General features: G+C 42.3%; 1 protein-coding gene across 1 annotated transcript in view; it reads left to right on the forward strand.

The window, feature by feature from the left end:
* The first annotated feature begins 13,374 nt into the window (after positions 1-13,374).
* The window catches only part of NAV2 (neuron navigator 2), a 400,908-nt gene continuing 393,775 nt past the window's right edge, over positions 13,375-20,507 (forward strand). The window contains exon 1 of the mRNA XM_086472167.1: positions 13,375-13,449. Coding sequence (XP_086328293.1) covers positions 13,375-13,449 — 75 coding nt within the window. The remainder of the gene's footprint in view (positions 13,450-20,507) is intronic.

Here is a 20,507-nt window from a genome sequence, read left to right on the forward strand (position 1 = left end):
AATGGTTGCCAGCCAAAGCGACTCAGGAGCTCTTATAATTGAACGCTTGGAATAGTGCTCTCCTGCAGGAAAAAAAATTGCTCTTAGATGTTTGTCTTAAAGCTTGATTATCATAATTGTAAATAAAGGCTAATATGCATGTGTTAACTCAAGTCTTGTTTGCTTTTTATAGAGTGTGAAATGAGCTTCCACTTGTAATTGCAGGTTTTCTTGATTGATGTGAAGCTATTTTCTCCGTAAGCAGACACTTCTTGGTTTCTAGCTCTGTTCAAAGTATGATTAATCAATTTAAAAAAAAACACCTTGGAAAAAAAAAAAAACAAATTGCAAAGAGGTTCATTTCCTAATGCCCCAGGACAGCAAGAACTTCTGAGCTAGAAAATTACATGCCCTTAACATGACTGTTGACTGTTCCATTGAAGGAAAGCTATACATCAAGAGAGATCTCTCGTTACATGATTACAGCACATATTCTCCCTGGAAGATACAAGGCACTTTCCCTTTGGGTCTTGCTTCTGAATTTTTCCAGCTTTGAGAACTGCAAATATGCTTGAGAGGAAAGTGTATCTGTGACCAATGGAAACATAAAAGGGGAAGAAAAGTTGCAAGACTTCACAGAATACCTGCTCACCTCCTGAAATGCCACGTCCCTGTGCATGAAAGGCTTCGCTTCCTTTCTGAAAGCTGCTGTTTTTATCATTGCACACGATATTGCGTCCTTTGGGATGAATTCTGCTATCAATAGAATTACTTATATACGAAACTTGTCAGGGTAGCAAAGGCAGAGGAATGGGGCTGGCCATTAAAGATGTAAGTGCATTTTAATGTATTGTATACCGTGCATTTTCCTTGCCTCCATTCCAGCGAGTGCCAAGGCTCCTTCCTTCTGCTGTGGTCCCTGTGTTCAGAGACGGGGTTTGAATCTGAGCAGGTGAGCATTGCTCTAACTTTACTGTCTTGGTTACGTTATTTTGTGCAACCCTGAACATTGTAATTTGTAAAGCAAATCTGTTTCAGTACAAAAGTGTTCTGAAATTGATGCTGAAATGAAGCTTAACATGTTCAAAACAACCCCTGTTTTTGCAATCTGCTCTACTCCCTGTTTATTTCTGCTACTACTGTTGTCGTTGCATCCAAACTGTCTGTATGTAAGCAGTTGTAAACACTTCTTAACAATTTTTCCAGTTCTCTGAATTGCCTTGTAGGCACATAGGATATAAATGAAGAGGAAAACAGCAGATTTTCCATATGGTCTAAGTACTATATGAAATTTTAAGAATGCTATTTCCCATATATATCCATTCATCTCTTTGAATTTCAATCTTTAAATCATAACCTTTTCTCTTAGGACTGCTGTGAGGCTTAATTCATTAATGTCCATAGAGTGCTTTGAAATCCTTAGATGAAAGAGATTATAGGAGTGCAAAAAATTAATATTAAAGCAAAAATGCGAACCCACAACCTCTCTCCTTCCCTCCCTTAGCTCACCTGTTCATGAAGATCTTTGTAATCATATAAACTTACCTTAGAATCGAGGCAAATACTTTCTCCTTTGATGTACAGATAACATGAGGTTGTAAATGCCCATTTTTTTTAAAGAATCTTTTTCATATTAACAAAGCTAATGTAAAAACTTCTTACCAATGTTTTTAATCTTCTATTCACAGCTTCTGTACTCCCCCAATTAAAATGTGGTCCTGGTTAAATCCAGCTGAATCTTGTAGGACTGCCTCAGTGTTGAAAGACTCATACTGCTCTCTCCATAGGCTTATACTAGGAAAACAGAAGTTCCTCTATCAGATTTATGTAACTTCAGACTGTAAAATAACTGACATAACACAATGCAAATTTCAAAAATGCATAATTTGTTTTCTAAATGGGAACTATCTTATCTGTCTTGCCATCTGCATTGGTTTCTGTAAAGCCTATTCTCTGTTTCCTTAGGAGGATAGGGTAGTTCATGTTAGAATGACCTCGGGAGATCTCTAGTCCAACCTTCTGCTGCAAACAAGGACAGCTATGAGATCAGACCAGGTTTCTTAGGGCTTTGTCAGGTTGGAGGATATCTGAGCCTACCAACTTCTATCTGGAATGCTTGAACCCAGCCACTTCTGTTTTCATTACAGTCTAGAACATGTGGAAGCCTTTAGTAATATTACTGAAATTAATACCCCAGAATAACCTTCACAAAAACTGATGGAGATGTTACTATTAGGACATAAGGAATTTTTTTTTTCCCATCTTAACAATTTAGCTCTGTAGCCACAAGATTGTCCGTGGACCTTCCTGGTAACTTCGTTTTCCCTGCAAAGAAAATCAGAGAGAGGGTAAGAACTGTTAATGAGCCTGTGGCAGATAAGCCATCAGCCTTTTCAAGACATTGGAGACAAGACATACTAAAGGACAGAGGTAGGGTAAGGAAATAAGTGCCGCTTTCACAGTGTCTTGGTTTGGATATTGAAAGTCCCCCTCTCCTGGCCTGCTAAGAAAAGAAATTCCCTCTTTGCTGTGGCCACTAATTAAAATCTGTAGAAAGCTGCTTTTCTCAGGCATTCATGATCACCCTCTTAATCCATACTGCGTGTCCCACACGTTGTTCAGGGTCCCCAAGAAGAAAGGCTCAGTTTCCCGTCTTCTGATTCAGTGTGAAAAGACCGACCTTCTGCAGAAGGTTTCTGTTTTCTCTTCAGTGCTGGCCTTACAGCTCCCAGCTGGGGAATGCTTTGTGTTACCCCAGTCTTTACTGCCAAGTAGGATGGAGCACTCGATCAGTGCTGAAAACCGCCCACCAAACCTGTATTCAAAGGTCAGTTACAACATCTGTGATCTCCAGATTGTCCAAGACAGAGCAGCTAGTCATGTTTTTAAGAGAGTACCATTGTAGTGGCTCTCACCATCCCACTGGAGCTGATATGAACCTTTCCGACAACAGGTGACTTATTTCAGAACTCGTCCTTTCTGCTGCTGTGCCACTATCCTGCTCTTCCAGTTCAGCCATTCAAAGTCAGCAGAAAACTCTAGTGACCTCTTTATTTGTGGACAGAGCCGATATCTACAAGCCAATTGTGGAGAGCAGCTAGTTTGATTCTACATTTAAATACTCAAATAAGCATATGTTTATTCAAATTTCTCTTTAAAGTTTAGGCTCTGAAAGTTTCTCCTATATTACATATGCATGTGTTGATATAATCTGGAATTTTGAGTTGATTGTAATATCACTACTAGATATTAGACTAGAGTTGTTTCACCACCATTTCTTCCTCAAAGGAGAATGAATCATTGACTTAACTAGAATGCTAATATGAATTATTGTGGTGTTATGCATATGTTGATTTGTTTAATTTTTTCAGCCTTCTAGGGCCCTTTTGAAAACAAGCTTAGCCAACCAAACTTAACAAGCTTTTACTTGAGTGTGTATAAATGTTAAGTAAACAAAATATTTTTGCTGCTTATGCTTGCAATATTCAGCTTCATTAACCGTGTTTATATGCAATCTATAACCTTTTCCAGCATACACGACTAACTTGTAAGACAGATTCTGTTCAGATAAAAGACAACACGGAAAACGTGTTTTGGAGAACTCGTTTGAATGTAGCTCTCCCGAGACACTCTCCAGGTGCCCTGTTCAAGCAAGACAAAATTTCAAATCTTGAAAGTTGTGAGGTGCGTAACAGGTCAGGTTGGCTTCTCTTAGACGGCCTTTCCGCTGAATAACAATTAATAACCATTTTGCACTGTGAAGTCATCCATGGTTAACGATGTTCCTACGGCCAAGTAGGGATCCTCCAGTTGCACAGCGGTCACAGGCTGAGGCCAGCATGGTGTGAGGGTGAGTACATCCCACTTCCTTTGGCAGCCTGAGAAAGGGTTTGTTTCCAATTAGGCAGCCAGGCTTCAGAGGCCAAGGAGACACTGACAGCAGAGAGAATTTTAAGAATGCCACCACATCTGGCAGATGTTCAGGGGAGGCCCTGGGAGCGCAGACGAACGACAGAGGTCTGCTCTTAGCCTCACCTGCCAAAGCAAGGACCAAACAAGTGTGATCACGTTGCTTCTTCCTGCCTCTGGGTTTTCCTGCAGCACACAAGCCAGCACCAAGGGTTTGATGCCGTGGTGCAAAGCAAGTACTTGATAGTGACAGAATCACAGTCCTTGATGCCGCTTACTAAAAACTTCCGATATCCTGAGGGAACATACATACTGGTTAAAGGAGAGAGCAGGTTGCTTGGGCAGTATGGGAGCACTGGTCAAATCTTGGGGCAATGGCTCACCGCGAACTCAACTAACTCTTGCAAAGGATTTTTGTTGTAACAATGAGGGACCATGGAAGGTGCTGGCTGTCCATGGATACAAGCCATGGATGAAGTCAGCTGCTTTGAGGAGATGCATGTTCTAACTGTGGAAACAGAGGGTGACAACTCTCAGGATGAAAGAGCTGCTAGGTTACAATAACAATGTTTGATAGAGGTTGTCTTCAAATACTTACACTGTAAATATAAGTCACTGTGAAGCAAATTCTTAGTTTAGGTAAACTGCTGTAGAGATGTGGTTTTGTGATGTTTTACTCCATCTCAGCAGCTGTCCTTATGAGCCATGAGTGAGGAATCTGCCTATTTCTTACCAAAGAGGTAGGGGTACCCATGTTGTAACAAGTAGAGGGTGGACGTAATTTTTTTAAATTAAGGTGTCCCTTTTCTTTTAAAACTGTCTGTCTGTGTTTAACCCAGATCCAGGGCTAAACCCCTCACCAGCCAGGAAGGGGAACTGGGAAAAGGAGAGCAGACCCATAGGTTGAAGTGAAAACAGATTTAATGAAATAGCACTAATACCAACAAAGGTGTACAGAGTTATACTCAGCCAAACGCATATCCAGTCATCACCATCAACCAGAGGAGCAGTCCTCAGGAGGAACCCCACAGAAGCTCCCCCTCCTCAGCCAACCTTCCCCCTTTACAATGACCACGACATTACGGTGTGGGCTGCCCCTGTAGCTCACTCAGGGCAGCTGCCCTGGCTGACTCATCTGCTAACGGCCTGCCCAGCGTGGCTGGGCTGGGATTCCATCCCAGGCAAACCAGGACAGCTGTCATTTAAATTTAGCATTTCAACTTTCTCTTCAGTCTAACAGTTTTCAGATCACAGAGAGGTAAATGGGTGAAGCGGCTTCTAAGATATTATATACCTGTCTTGTTCCATTGATAAAATGAGCAGTTGATTTCATTTTCCAAATCTAAATTTTATTTAAAGAAATCTTTAATATTTAAAAAAGAAAACAACCACCCCCTCCCTCACCAAAGAATACAAGAAAGAATGACAGCATCTGACTGTCCTAGAGGAAACCTGGTGGCTATCTCGAGTTAATCTTTCAAAGGTTACATTGGATTTCACAGAGGTAAATAGATTCTCAAGATGCATTTACCCCCAAAAGCAACAACTTTTCTTAATGTATATGCATTATACAATAACATCTTTAAAATGCAAAATAAGACACTTTTAAGAATTCATTGCCTTAAGTCAGAACTTATATGAACATTCCATTTGATTAGCGACAGCCAAAGCTAAAAGGTACATAACAGAGCCTAAAATACTCATCAAAGCTTTACTGTTTTAGTTTAACATCCCTGTTTTTCTGCTCTCTAAACACTCCTACGATCGCAGCCATCAGTTTCGTAACAGAATGTTTTACCAGACCCTGCAGCAGACACACAGACGAATGAACTCAAGATTGTCCTGAAAAGTCTGTGAAAACACCTCAGGAAATGTTGACTCTTACAGTCTAAGGATCAAAGCTGAATTATCTGAACTTAAATTATTTAAATTCTTTAGATGATGAATTGCATGTAGCTGTTTATGAACGTCTTGTTTTCTAATGATGAAGCTTATTTTTTCACTTACTATAAAATCTAGTTCTTTAAGAATATGAATAACTCAGTATTTTTAGGTATCTTTTACTGTTTTATAACTGAACTTTCTGTGACATTTTGTAGTGTCAGAAAGAAGGCACTCGCAAAGGGAGCCTCACGTTTTCAAATGCTTATGGCAAAGAGCATGATTGGGACATCGTGGCTTTCACAGCATCGAAGCAGCCTCGTACTGCAGTGGCCATGAAAACGCATCGGGCCAGGTCCTGCTGCCCTTGCTGAGATCACGGCTCCAGAGCAGGGTCAGTATCAGCGTGCGCTTAATCATGGTGGAGTTGGTATCCTCAAGTTCCAGCTAAGATCAAGGGCTCGTTTTGTCAGAATTTCTATGGAATTTGTAGTAAAAGGCAATCTTTGATGTCATGCATTTACAATGCACGGCTGGCATTTCGATTTTACCCTGTGGGAACCCAGTGTGCTTCCGCAGCTTGCGGTGTGGGCTTAGATGACAGAAAGCTGTCAGATTCAGGAGTCCTGGGTGCCAGCCTGGCACTCCTACCCCACCATCACTTCATGTCTGGGAACACAATGGCCTTTTCACAGGAATTGTGTTGGGATTTGAATGACATTGTCCCTAGACTAAAGGTGTGTGTTTAAAGTGGTTGGTTACTGATTTTTACAGGACAATGATTGTTACCTGTTGTTCCATAACGACTCTTAAATAAGAGAATTATTCCTGTGTTAATGTCCAATGAAGTCATCAAATTGCTCCCAGTTTCAGTTCTCATCACTGAGATGAGAACTTGGGCTTCGATCATTATCTTTTTAGAGTCCAAGCCTTAACACATGATTACTTTTACCTATCTAGCAGGCCGGAACACATCAAAAGGACAAGAACCAACAAGAAGGGGAACAGCTTGTGGTTAAGATGCTCATGTTAGTTGGGAGAGCTGATTTTGACAAATTCCTCTCATCAGCTCTGTGCCATGGCATTCTGTTTCTAAAATAGAGATTAAAATGTTCAGTTTTTTTCTCTTGCCTTTTGCCTGTCTAGATTGTAAGCACTGGTGAGGGTACATAGGTCCAACACCTTGTACATTAGTGCTTCTTACAACAACCATAACATTTAATCAATAAAAATATGCCTTATGCTTCTTTGGTTCGTAAAATGCTGAATATCTCCCTAATGTGAGCTAGAGAGGAACATGTATTTGCAGGTGACCTTTGACTGGAAAGAGCAGAAGATCATTGTCCTTTCAGCTGGGGAGTATGAAACCAGTAATGCAAATTTTCAGGCTCTTGGCATGCAAATTAACAAAAGAGGTGGCAGTACACCTGCCTTTTCAAAGCTCAAAGCATCACACGTGCACAGGAAAAAAATAAAAAAGGTTACATGTCTGTAGTTCTCTGCAGTCAAGCATTCTTTCAAAGGGAAAATCCATCACTTTGAAGAATTTACAGAAGAAAACCACAGCAACCAAAGCTGCAGGCAAGCGAGTGAAAGGCAAAATGCAACCGCTGAGAAAAATAAATAAGGGCCTTTACAGCAGTCCCATTGAATTGAAATCTTCCTTTATCACAGACCAGGCTATTATAATCTTCTTTTCTACCGCTAGTCACGTATTTTAAAAGATTTTCTAAATGTAAAAATGTTACAGTAGAAGCCTAGTTTCTTACCAATGTGTTATAAAACAGCTCTTTCTGAACTAAAACACCACCTGAATTTGCCAAATAAGGGATTCAGGTTAATTTCTCCTCCTTGTTTCCTGCCTGCAAAACACCCATCAGATGCAAAGAACAGCAGCTGAGTTAGAGTGACGGAAATGTCATTTTCTGCAGGAGCTGGCGTTCAGGAAGCGCCCCGAATGCTTGCCAAGGCCTTCGAGCACAGGCGGGACTCTGCGCTGCAACGAAGCCTTCTGCAAGCCACGATGTCCTCCAAGGTCCCAAGAGCTGCGGCAGCCCGGGTGTTCGTGACATCTTATTTTTCCAGGTAAGTTTAAACAAAACCTCAGGCAATCTGAGTTCATAGACTTCTTTTTTACAGAGATCACATACTTTAACATTTAATTTAAATTCAAAATGTTTTTAAAAACCATTAAATTTAAATTAATGTTCTAAATTAGATGTAAACTTTACTTACTGGTGTTCCATGTTAGCAGATGTCCTGGATTCTGGGCTGAAAGCTGTAACTCTGCTGAATCATCAGCCTTGAGGAGAAAGCTAACAGCAAGATAAGACTGTAGTCATAGTTTTATTTGAAGGGGAACTGAATTTTCTTTCCCCAACAATGAGGTGCCACAGAAAGAATCATGTATAGAACTTGCTAAAGTTCAGAGAGAAAATGTGGAAAATGCCTTGAAATCCTGGGCTGGTACTGGGATGGGAAGGGTAAAGGCAGCTGCTCCTCCTGGATACATCCTCCCAAGGAACAGGTACTATTTCTCTTGACACTGACCTCTCTCAGAAGGTGGTCGGCAGTAGCCAGTAGCCATCCTGCTTTCTTGGACTGTAGACCAAGCAGGCAGTGAGCCACGACCAGCTGATTGCCTTCAGAAATCCACAGCCCCTCAACACTACCTACTTCTGTGGCCTCCAGCCAGCCTTGACTTTGACAGTACTGTTCTGGTCTAGACGTAGTGTCTCACATTATAAAAAGTGCATTTCAGTTTGAGGCTAAACCTTTCAATGTAAACCCCACGGATTTTGCATCTGTGATGGTATTTGGTACAGTTTTCTCTTTCTTCCCCACAGAAGTCGTGTGGGTCCAGCAGGGCTAGCTCAGACACAGGGTGACCAAGGGAACGCGTTGCTGCCGGCACAGGCCGGTAAGTCGTGTGGGACCCGAGCTGGCTTCTCCCGAGCCACCATCTGGAGCCACAGCCATGCTTCGTTCCAGAACCGGTGTGGAGCTGCCCCGGGACCTTCCCTCCAGCCTGTCTCCTTAGCGCTGCCCCGTTAACGCTTGCAGGCAATGGAGCAGGCCGGCCCCGCTCCAAGTCATTGAAGCCCCCGCACCAGCGAGAGGCCGACACCGTGCTTACAGAGCCTTGGTTTTGAACCCGCGCCTCACCCAGATGTGTTTGGCACCAACGATACACGGCATTAACGGGGCTCTGTCACCCCGCTGCCGCCTGGCCGTCGCGCACCGTCCCGCCGCGCTCGGGTGGCCGCTGGCCGCCCACCGCCATCTTCCGTCGCGGGGGCCACCGGGGCGGAGGACGCGCTGCCTGACCGCCGCCTCCCCGCTGAGGGCCGCTCCCCGACGGGACGGGACGGGACGGGACGGGCACCGGCCGCGCCTTCCCGCCGCCCCTCGCACCCCGCTCCCGCCTGGAAAGCGGCTCCTCATTGACTCCGCCGGCCGCAGCCCCCGCCTCCCATTGGTCTCCCGGCCCCACGTGGGCAGGGCGGGAGTCCTGGTGGTTGGCTGGCGAGGGCGGGGTTAGTGAGAAGGGAGGGGGCAAGGCGAAGGGGGCGGGAGGCAGTTGCCCGGGCAACGGGAGTGAGTAGTGGCGGCGGCGGCGGCAGCGCGGAGCGGCGGAGCTGGAGCCGGAGCCGGGCGAGCAAGGGCGGCCCCTCGCCCTGCCCCGGGCTCATGGGCCGCCGGCCCGCGGGAGGAGCAGCGCGCCCAGCCGCCCGCCCCGCTACAGAGCAGCAGCACCATCAGGTACCGGTGGGGACCTGCCGCCGCGCCGGGGAGCCCGCCCGGTTCGCAGGAGGGATGCGAAAGTTTGTCCCGGCGGCGGGAGAGCCGTGGCCGCCGGGCGGGCGGAGCCCCGCTCCCTGCCGGCGGTGAGGGGCCGGCAGCCGGCCGTGCCCCGCCGGGGAGCCGCCGGGCTGGCGCGGGGGGGGGGGTGTGTGTGCGGCGTTCCCGGCGGGGCTGTGCCGTGCCCCAGCCGCACCGCGGCTCGGCGGGGCCGGCGCCGCCCGCCGCGCCGCGCTGAGGCGGGAGCGGCTCCTCCGCGCTCGCCTCTCTCGCTCTCCCCGGTCGCCGGCGTGGGCGGGCGCGGAGCGGGGCGGGGGGAGCGGCCGGTGGCGGGGCCGCAACTTCTGCGGGGGGCGCGGCGGTGTGGGGCCGGGCCGAGGGTCCCCAGCCACCCTCCCTCAGCGGGGGGCCCGGCGGGTTCGGGCGGGCTGGGTCCCCGGCGGGGCCGGGAGCCGCTCCGAGCCTGCGGTTTGCCACCGGGTGGGTGTTGCTGCTGCTGGTCTCTAGGATTATGTTTATTATTTTATTTTAGTTTTATTGTCTGCGGGGGCAGAGGGGTGCTGGCCCTTCCCGGGGAGCCAGGCCAGCCGCGGGGGGAGGTGTCCCCGCGGGGTTTTGTCTCTCACCTCGGGCTGCGTTAGAGACCGGGGAAACTTAGTGCTGTGCTTTGATTTTCCGTGTAAAAACCCCCAAAAACTTGTAGAGAAAAAGCCGTGAGCATGTTTTGGTTTGCTTGTTCGGAAACGTAGTCTGTTGTGGGAATGAAAAATTTCTGATGCTGCGAGATTGTTTATTTTTTTTTTTTGGGAGGGGGGAAGTTGTTTATCTGCTTTGCTTTTAATGAAAGAACAGCGGGCAGGAGTGTTGGTGGGGATGTGGTTACCTGGCGAGGTATTTCTGAGTGACATTTTGTGCAGGTGTGGATCCTTTCGGGTCTGTGTGTGAGGATGGACACCTCCAGTTACAGCTCTTAAGGCTTAAATCTAAAAGCACTTACTTCAGCTGAGGTTCGTTGAGATGATGGGTCATATGCTTAAGCCATGGTCAGGTTTAGGCTCTGACCTCTTAACACTGTTTTCTCACAGAGGTTTTTTTGTACATAGCCGAATGAGGTCTGGAGCCTGACTGGTGTGTCTGGATGTTGCAGTGGTAGGAAAAATGAGGTAACAAAGATGTTTGGTCATTTGGCATTTTTGTTGGGTTTAGCATCTCTGGCCATGTGGTGACAGCAAACCGTACTTTTTTCCTTCTTAAAGTTTCTGTTTTGTTCTTAATGCCAACTTACTGTTGGCAGTAAGTAAATCCATCTCCACAGTTAGGTGTATGTAGAGATAAAATGTGGAACTTCTTTTTGTTGGAGGGAGCAGGAATAAATTCAGTCTAGTTAAGATGTGTTGTTCTGTGGCTGATTTGAATGAAATGGTTCTTCAGGCTTCAGGATATTTTTTTTTCTTATTACTGTAATTTCTTTTATATGAAACTTAATGTAGTTAATTCATTTAGCTCATCACTAAATAACCAGTAACGGATGCTCAGATGTTACAGGTATATACCAAGTACTGTTTACAAATAGAAATTTGCATGTTTCCCCAGAGAGCCTGTCTGGTTCCATGATGGTTAAAGCTGTAACTTGGGCACACAGGAACTTCCAGAGAGATTGCACTTTTTCTTCTTTTTTTTTTTTTTTTTTTTAATTTATTTTATTTTCTGGTTCAGGGGACCTTTCATGCAGGGAGGCGTTGTCCTTAGTTGCACTGGTTATGTCATGCTATTCCAGCATGGCATTACACGATGTGACTGATGCAGTCTCATGTGTCACATCACAGTGAAATCACTGGAGGGAAAAAGTTTTTATCGGTGGGACTTAAGGATATTTATAAAAGTTGGGTGTTTTTTTGTGTGATATTTATTGCTAAGGTGAGAGGCCCTTTACTGCCTTCAGGCTACCTGTGTGATTTCCATGGATATCAGCAGGTGCGGAACCACAGATCAGGAGGAGATTTTGGTTCAAAGTAAAATTTGAAACCTCTTGTTTCTTTATAAAATGGGTTAGATATATTTTTTTAGTTTATTTTCAAATGGCAAAGCATAGCAACATCACTGCAAGCAGTCATATTCTTTACTTGATAGAAGAAAAAGAACTGGATTAACGACCTGCTGCTTCGTGGTGAGAAGCAATGAAAGAGCATTTGAAGTGGTCAGCAAAAGCTGTATTTCTACCTGTTGTCTTGTGGGTTTTGCCTTGGAATAACAAGGGACCTTGGCGCATACAAGAAACCTGTTTATGCATTTGACCAAAAATCTTTCTTGCCTCTAACTTGGATATATTTGATTTGGGTATTCAGTTCAGGTAGTCCCGCAGCTTTGTAGAAAGATGTGAGTGGGGTACTGATATCCAGTTTCTACTAGGTTTACAGAAAATCTATTTTTCATGATGCGTGTCCTTTAGTGATGGGAGAATGTCTGATTATTAGGATGATTTTATTTTCTTTATTTACATAGGACACTTAAATTTGGGTTTTTTTCGGTGCTTGTCTCATGACCAGAGCTTGGATCAACAACATGAAGTTAAATATGTGGTCTTATACCATGCTCAGCCAAGGTTTCTAAAATTGATTTAATATTTAGCTTTTTTAGATATGAACTCCAGCTTAATAAATGTGCTTTTCCTGGTGCCTACATATTGAAGCATGCTGATATTGATCCCACCTTACAAATTAACTCAGGAAATGATTTGTCTCTGTTATAGTAAACTTGTGCTTCTCAGTACAAAAAGAACAATATTCTAAGGTGGTTGAGTTGCTAACCTGTGATTTCAGGTGCCACTTTCTTTCCCAAGTAATAATACAACCTGTCTATGTATTCTTGTGCCCAGGATTTTGGGAGGTGACAGACAATAACCTTGTAAACGGTGGAGAAAGATCCCTGGGTCAGAGACCCTGTAAGAATAATGAATTTGGCTTTAGATCCAGAACTTGAATCCTGGAAGACTGAGTTTTGAGTTGATCCTTGCAGGCTTCAGTGGGCATCGCAGTAGGCTGGACTCTGATGTACAGTGCTGTCACTCTGGTGTGGTTTTGTCCAAGGTAACATGCTAAATAGGCATCAAAGCATTTTGAGAGGCTTCGATGAAGGGTATATGTACAAAATATGTAATTGTTGTATTGATTCTAACTTGTGGCTCCTGATGGTGGGCAAAGACTATCAGTAGCTGTTTTCTTTCAAGCTGATAAAACCTGCTTTTTTTCCCCCCCCTTTTAGGTATTTGTTTGAATACATAGAAGAAGATGACAAGCGTGCATGGATGATTTTACGTAATTAACACCTGCTAGATTTGCAAAAGGCAATTATCGCTCTGAAGTGTTTACATTGATTTATGGGAGGAAGGTGGCCCAAGAGAGGGATGCTGATAATATCAACACAGTGGATTAAATGCACATTTACACCTTTATTGACATATAAATTATCCGTGCCAGGAATGCACTGAAAAGGCTGCTGATGGAGCAATAATGTGGCAAAAACTACTGGGTTTGGGTTTGGATTCAGCTCTGTCATTCTTCTGTAAGGCACGTAAATGGAAACCTGCATCTGAGCTAAACTAGGATATAGAGGCTCACAGAATGGCTGCTTGTTAAGATAATGAGCAGTGATGGCAAAGAAGAATTTAGAAGGATGATAAAAAACATGGATGAGGTTTGAAGGAGTTCTCTTGCCTTTTTTTAATTATTTTTAGATTTTTGTTGTTCATACTATGGATTTTTAGGGAAAGCTTAAAGAGGCTGGAAGAGTCTTTGTAGCTGGGAAATGGAACCTGGCTCTGAATCCAGCCAACATCAGAAAAGAAAGCCTGTGACACATGGACTGGAAGATCAAAAAAGGGTAAGTGACAAAAGGCGGAAGCACTTTCTGCTTAAATTGCTGAATGAGATACAAGTGGCAGAAGAGCTCTTTATAACTCTTTTATCAATTGCAGTTGCTGCTCATCTGCGTAGCCAGCTGTAGATCTCTTCTCCTGATTATGTATTTTAAAAAATGTTTGTCTTTCTCTTCAGGCTTGTTCCAGTTTGTGCGAAGGGAGAATTGTAATATGAGTGGAAGAAGGGAAAAATCTCCAGAATTTTGTGTAGTTGTTGATGAAGAGACTTACAGTATAATGAAGTATATGGAGTCTGGTCAGATATTGATTTTAGTGTAATTTTCACTTTTTTATTGGTATCATTAGAGAGATTACAAAAATTACTTTCTTGGGATTTGGTGATTAAATTTGCCGAAAACGTTGCACACTTGTCAGTATCCTCACTGTCCTGGTGGCAGCGTTTGCATTGTATTGTAGTTTCCAAATATGACTTTGACTTGAAACAAAACAAAATGTGCAGTGGAATGTGCTTAGTGGCAGCTGGCCGACCTTATTTGGTACAAGTGCTTTGTGGAAGCTCTGTGTGTCAAGGTGGTATTGTATTATTTAACAGTAATGGATTGCACATTAAGTTGACGTAAATGAAGTTGCCGTTTGAGACAAACTGTAGCTTGTGAACAATTGGGATTTTAAAGTTGTTTTCTTGGCACCAGTCAAGCAAACTGTAAAATTTGATGTGTTTCTGCTGTATAAATGATTTAGATTGTTTTCCATGAGGATTTGATGGGTGATAGAAAACTCTGTGTTCAGCTTGTGTGCGGAGAGCTCCTTTTTTCTGTAGCTTTTACACATGATTTTTATTTCAGTTGAAAAGTGAGTTGGAAAAAAAATTGACCGTCAGCTATTATTTTGCTGTTCAGCAGCGCTGTCTAATTTCAGAGAGAGGGAGGTTTGTGTCACAATTTCGTCAAGTCTGCTGAAGAATAGAAGCGGTTTCCCTGTCACCCCATTAGAAATCTAAGCAGCCTGGAAAACTTTCAGAAATTGGATAAAATGCAGCTGTTTTCTTAGAGAGAAATGACATTTAGGGAACATTTATTTGAGGAACCAAATAGAAGTCCTAAATGTATTTTAATTGCTCCAAGCATGATCTATTAAGTGATAAGCTGACAAGGTCTTCCTTCTAATTTTTTCAATGAAGCATTTTGGGACTGAAGTAAATCAATAAGGGTCGATACAAAATCCTTCTATTGACTTAATTTCTGGAGGCCGCTAGTACACTTTTTTCTCCTTAAGTATATGACATTATACTGCATATAGGGATGATGGGGAAAACGTTTGGGACCTGTGACAGCAAAGTATACTGTAATTGTTCTGATGCACCAAAATTAATATGTAATTATGTCTGTCTCTCCTTGTTGATAGGTATAGAAGCCTACATCTCCCATCTGCTCCTGGCTCTGGGTATTTGGTGCACATGTAGAATGGGGCCTCTGAATGTATAATATAACCCCAAGTGAGGCTCAGTGGCAGCTGGGATAACATCAATTGGTCATGCTTTGCTGACATTCATTTTAACTTGAACTCTAGCCGTCATGGAGATTATTAAATTTATAATGATATATGTACGATCCATTTTAATGACTCTGCATGCTTGGGTGATCTCTCTCACTTCTGTTTGCAAAACAAGTCTTAATAGAGTATTACATTTCATTTCCTATAGAATTTTCCAGGGAAAGGTTACTGACTTAGGCTTACGTTTACTGGGAAAAATCAGTTTGGAATAAAAATGTTGATGTAACTCATTTGTTTTTGTGGAGTTGGATAGTAATATAAACTTTGATGTTCTTAAGCCTAAACCTGAGATTTCTGATTGGGAGCAGTGGGTGTGTGATCAAGGGCCATTAAAATTAATCATCAGTAGACACTTTTGTTACTGGAAATGAGGCTTGTGCTGGAAGAAATAAGACCAAGCTCGCTTTAAATCGGGCAAGTGCATTCTCCCTTCTATAACAATATATTTTATGGACATAAAGTCAACCGTTGTTTAGTGTTTTTGAAGCAGTAAGAAATCAGCGTGTATATGTACACCAATCAATGATGCTTCTGGCATGTCTTTCCCAAGTAAAGTACAGAAAGCTAGGTTTGCATTTGTGGTGTAGAAATAAAGCTTAATTTGCCTTTTTTTTTTTTTTTTTTGTAATCTATTTCTAGGTATCTATCTATTCAGCTATATCGATTAAAACAAGAAAAGATTTAGTATTTGTGCTTATTTTTTAGAGGTATGGGGTTTTGCTTTTTGTGTGTTGGCTGATCTTCAAGAACTAGGAACTGGGCTGTGTCTGACACTGCTGAAATCAGTAGAAGCAGGTTCTTTTCACTCGTCACTACATTAACTTTCCAGGCTGAATTTGAGGACTCTAGTATTAATGTTCAGGGTAGCATTGCATCTATCTGCATAACTTACTTCGGCTCTAGTGGGAATTACGTAGCCAAATTCCATGCAACTTGTAATATATAAGTGAAAAATTTGATCAGGTTTAACAACCATGTAAGTGGACCATCTGAAGGTAGTAGGATTACTAACGTGAATACTAATGTGAATAGAGTGAGCAGGCTTTATGCTGATATGACCTTGGTAACTTAGTCTTTAAATACAAGGGTGATAGAGGTGATGCTATAGAATTGTGGAGTTTGTGTGTAGGTTATTGTTTTGATACCAGAAATGGATGATTGCTTATGACCAGTTAATTCAGATATCTTTTTTTTTTCTTGAAGAGGAGACTTGAGGAAATCACTGTAAAGCAGGTAAAAACTGCTGTTAAAATAATCTAGTTAGGTACATCTCAATTGTCCTGTGTCATGAAAAATTTAGTACTGCCTTGTGTTCTGATTAAATGCATTTTCTGATGAGTCGAATGGAATATTTTTTTCGTGGATTTCTGTCCTTCGTTCCCACTCTTCCTGATTTCTCATTCAGATCAGTGGCTCTAAGTTAGTGGGACATGGCATAGAAATCTGTATGTTTAATAGTGATGGAAGTGTCTTCTCTGCCTGAATGAACCCTCTTTGATTAAATGAGTAAAATATAATTGTGAAATGAATTTAGACTTTGGAAGGATCTCTGTAAATGTATATTTTATGCTCTTACGTGCTCTGTTGTCCAACTAAACTTTTGGCGCTAATAAAAACTGAAAATCAGAAGATAAGCAGAGATTTATTTTTATCGACCTGGTGTGTTGGGCTAGTAGGTTTTAGGAAGGACTGTCTGTCGTCAGCAGCACAGAAAGCAGCATGCTAATATTGCACCTCAAGGGCTTTTGTAGGTGGTTGGTTGGTTTTGTGTGGGGGTTTGGGGGGTGTTTTTGCCTGCAGAGAAAACTGTCACCCTGGTCAGTTCAAGCTACCTGGATATGCTACCACAGATGCATAGTGGATCTGGCACTGATGGTGGTCTTCCAGTTGGTTTGTTTTTTCCCCTCTTTCTACTTGATAGAAAACTTCCTCATCTTTTTTTTTTTTTTTTTTGAAGGGTGAACGTGCGAGTTGCAGTTTTACAGTGCTAAAAGCAGACTAACACTTTTTTTGTGGGGCGTCTTCTGTCTTGACTTGTTTCTATCGAAACAGTCATCGTGATACATGTGCCTGAAGCCATATGCTGTAGCTTTCTCTTTGGTTTGTGTTATGTTTTTCCTGGGTTGTTATTGATATATTTCGGATTTGCTTGAGGATACTTTGCTGCTACCTTTCGATCAAAGTCGGTTTAAAGAGCGTAAGTGGTCTCACATGTGGTGACCTTATCATATTGAGAACTTGTGTTGTTTAAAGTGGGGTAATGTTGGCTGAGTACCATGTTTATTGGTAGATTTTTGTGCTGAGACACTAATGCAGTTGGTGCGTGCTGTACTGTTGAGGCAGTGTGAAAGCACTCAAGTATAACGACTTATAAATTGCAGCAAGGCTTACCTTATGAAATTACAGCAAGCTGCTATGTGATGTTTTGATAATGGAACAAACTAGGCTTTTATGGGAAAAGAAATGCAGTAAAAATCCACTGAGAAGATCTTGTCATCTCTTCTTCATTTTGCAAATATTTAAAATCTTCTATGACCTCCCTTTGACAGAGGATGCTAAATTGAACTCTCTAAGTCATGTTGGTTGATCCAGTACAACGCGTTTCACTGAACAAGAATAAAATAACGAACAAAAAATTAACAAGAATAAAATGATGAACAAAAAAAAAATCTGTAGAGGTGGTATTTCTCTTCCTCATACTAAGTGAAGTTCATTATTTTGAAAATAATTTTGCCTTGACTACAGAGTTTATCGGAAGTTCTGAGGTTGAGGAAAAAATATCCACGTGTAAGCACAGCAGCATTGCAAGACAGTGTAGCACACCTTTCTAAAGCGTTTGGGTGTGCGCTGAAAATTCTGATCTTATGGGTGGGTTAAGTGATGAAGGACAATTCTGGGTTGCTCATTAACAGCAACTTAAAGTCTCTGTTGGAGGGAGTCAAGTTGATCAGGGGATGAGATTCCTAAACAACTGCTGCTTGTGTCGTGGCTATGTATTAATGGAATAGTTACGAATGAAACATGACACTACAAAGGGCAGGACTCTGGAAGTCTCTGTTAAAAACGTTTATAATATTTTTACAAATTTGCTGATGGAACTGTTTCAGCAGAATGACCAATTCTGGATCCTTATCTGAACCAAAAATAGAGCATGGAGATGAACTACAGTATGTTCAGAAAGACCTCGCAAACGCTGCTTCTCCCCCAACACACTAAAAATCAGAAACATTTTTCTTAATTATTCTTGTGGGTTTATACCAGAATTCTGGAAAGTGTGCCTCTGGAAATGCTTGTGTAAAAGAGTGTTTAGACAGTAGGTAAGCACAGATGTCATTTAAATGGAACTGTAAAAATCAGGTAGAAATGACTTCTGTATGCAGAAACTGTGTTGAACAGTATGGAAGAGCTGATTATTTCCAGTCCCAAAGGAGTGAGGGTTGATGCTGAGGAGTACTTTGTATGACACCCCTAACCCTGCTCTTGCCTGCAAGAACTTCCCTGCTTGCTATGTGTGTATCTACATAGTTTTAAACTGGCTTTTTTTTCCCCTCTTCTCTGATGGTAGATTAAGAATACACTGGTGTGATCTGCTCAAACAAATCCTACACCAGTCTGTCTGGTGTGCTGTACTGCCTGTGGCGCTGATCAATATCTGATGTTTCAGCTAGAAACCCAACAATATGATGCATCAGCTGTTGCCTTGTGTGTAGGGAAGAAATGCAGCCCTTTCTCCAGCTGCTGCTGACAATGGGCTTAAAACCCTGAGGTATTAGATATGATTATTGTTCTTATCTCGGGTGATTACAAGTCCCAAATTAGCTGGGATATTTTAAAATTCAGCTAGGCACCTTGATTCTGTGGAAGATCTCCACTTGCTGTGGATTGTATGGAGAAGTGGTATTCTGCATTGAATGCTGTCTTCTCTAGTTGGCTTTCAGGGTTTCCTTGTCTGGGGCTGGTGAATGTGAGTGTGGGCTGAAGTGAGAAAGCTCTGAGACTGGACTCGGTGCTGCAGCTGTGGCTTGGTCCATTCGTGAGCCTGTTCCTCTAGTTCTGCACATCCTCTGGTATAAATGAGGATTTGACAGCTGAGATACTAATGGCTTCATCAATCTAACTTCAAAGGTAGTGAAAACAAAAAAGCTCGAGCAGTAAATACAGGTGAGTGCTATGTAGTATAGTATATATTCTTTATAGTATAAAGAGCACCTGTTTCAGAATAAAGTGGATTTCTGAATGTCAAAAAGGAAAAGCCTTGTATCAAGCATGGTTTATAGGATGCTGTGGAGAACTCCCTGCCTTATAAGAAATGTTCTTCTGTTACTGGTTAGATTGTAAAAAATTTACCTCTGACTTGCCAGATTCCAAAGTGTTCATGGAAGCGTTTTTCTATCTGTGAAATGCACCTCATCTATCCTTCCCTTCTGATACAGTGATTTAGCAGAAATAGTTGTATTTTCCTCATTCTTTCTGTGATTGAGATGTAGCAAACCCATGTTTTCTGTGCCATAGGATGCATTTCCCCTGATGCACAGCTTCAGAAGGCAGCCCACTCCTGCAGTCCTTACACATGTGAACAGTCCAACATAAATTACTGAGTTTCAGGTGACTTGGTATTGCAAAAATTAGTCCTATGGGGTTTTGTTCATTTATTAGGACAGGTGTCTCTTAGTCCGTTACATAAAAGGGACAAGTAGGTAAACATTAGAAGTTGTGGTTTTGATTATTTTTGTAAAGCAAATGTGACTTTCAGATAATATACACTAGAACTCGTTACCGTGTAGTTTCCTGCGTACCTCTTTAGAAAAATGTTCATTATTATGCAAATGGCTAGCCTCTGGCTTTGAAGTAATTGTCACATGGAATAATATGTGGGCCATGGTATTAAATTCTTCGAAACCTCAATAGCTGGGAAATTCATATTGGACAGTCAGATATTGCCTCACATGATGTCTGTGCCTGGAAGCAAATTTGACATCCCCAAGGTCCGCTCTCTATTTTGGTATTTCTGGTGAAGGGAGTGGCAGGAAAGAGGATGGAGAAAAAGGGGGAAGGGATGTAAAGGAAAAAGTCTCTGTGATAATTCTGATTTATTTACTAATTTTAGGGCATATTGCAAAGCTAAGATTACCTCAAGGGTCTTTCAGGAAGGGAGGCATTAGGGAGAGACAGACATGCATTTGTCAGTATTTATTTTTAGGCACAGAGTGCTGGGTTTTTTTTCTGGTTGATTATAGTCTAGTTTGACAGATGTGGTAAAGATTTATTTATGCTTGCATACTACAGCAATTCATAAGAACTTTAAGAAACAAATATTAGCGACACAACTTCCAGTAGCAGTAAAGCTACAGTATATTCTTTAATGAAGAAGTTAGATTTCTGGGTTAAGGTGTAGATCCAGTACTACAGCAACTTAAAGGATATTTACTGGTGCAGTTTGTGACTATTATAGGTTTCAGTGTGGATAGAGGAGCTTTTGGTGAGTGTGAGAAATGTGTGTTTCCTA

The sequence above is a fragment of the Leptosomus discolor genome, chromosome 12 (genome assembly GCF_034619465.1).
Source record: "Leptosomus discolor isolate bLepDis1 chromosome 12, bLepDis1.hap2, whole genome shotgun sequence".
Taxonomy (NCBI): Eukaryota; Metazoa; Chordata; class Aves; order Leptosomiformes; family Leptosomidae; genus Leptosomus; species Leptosomus discolor.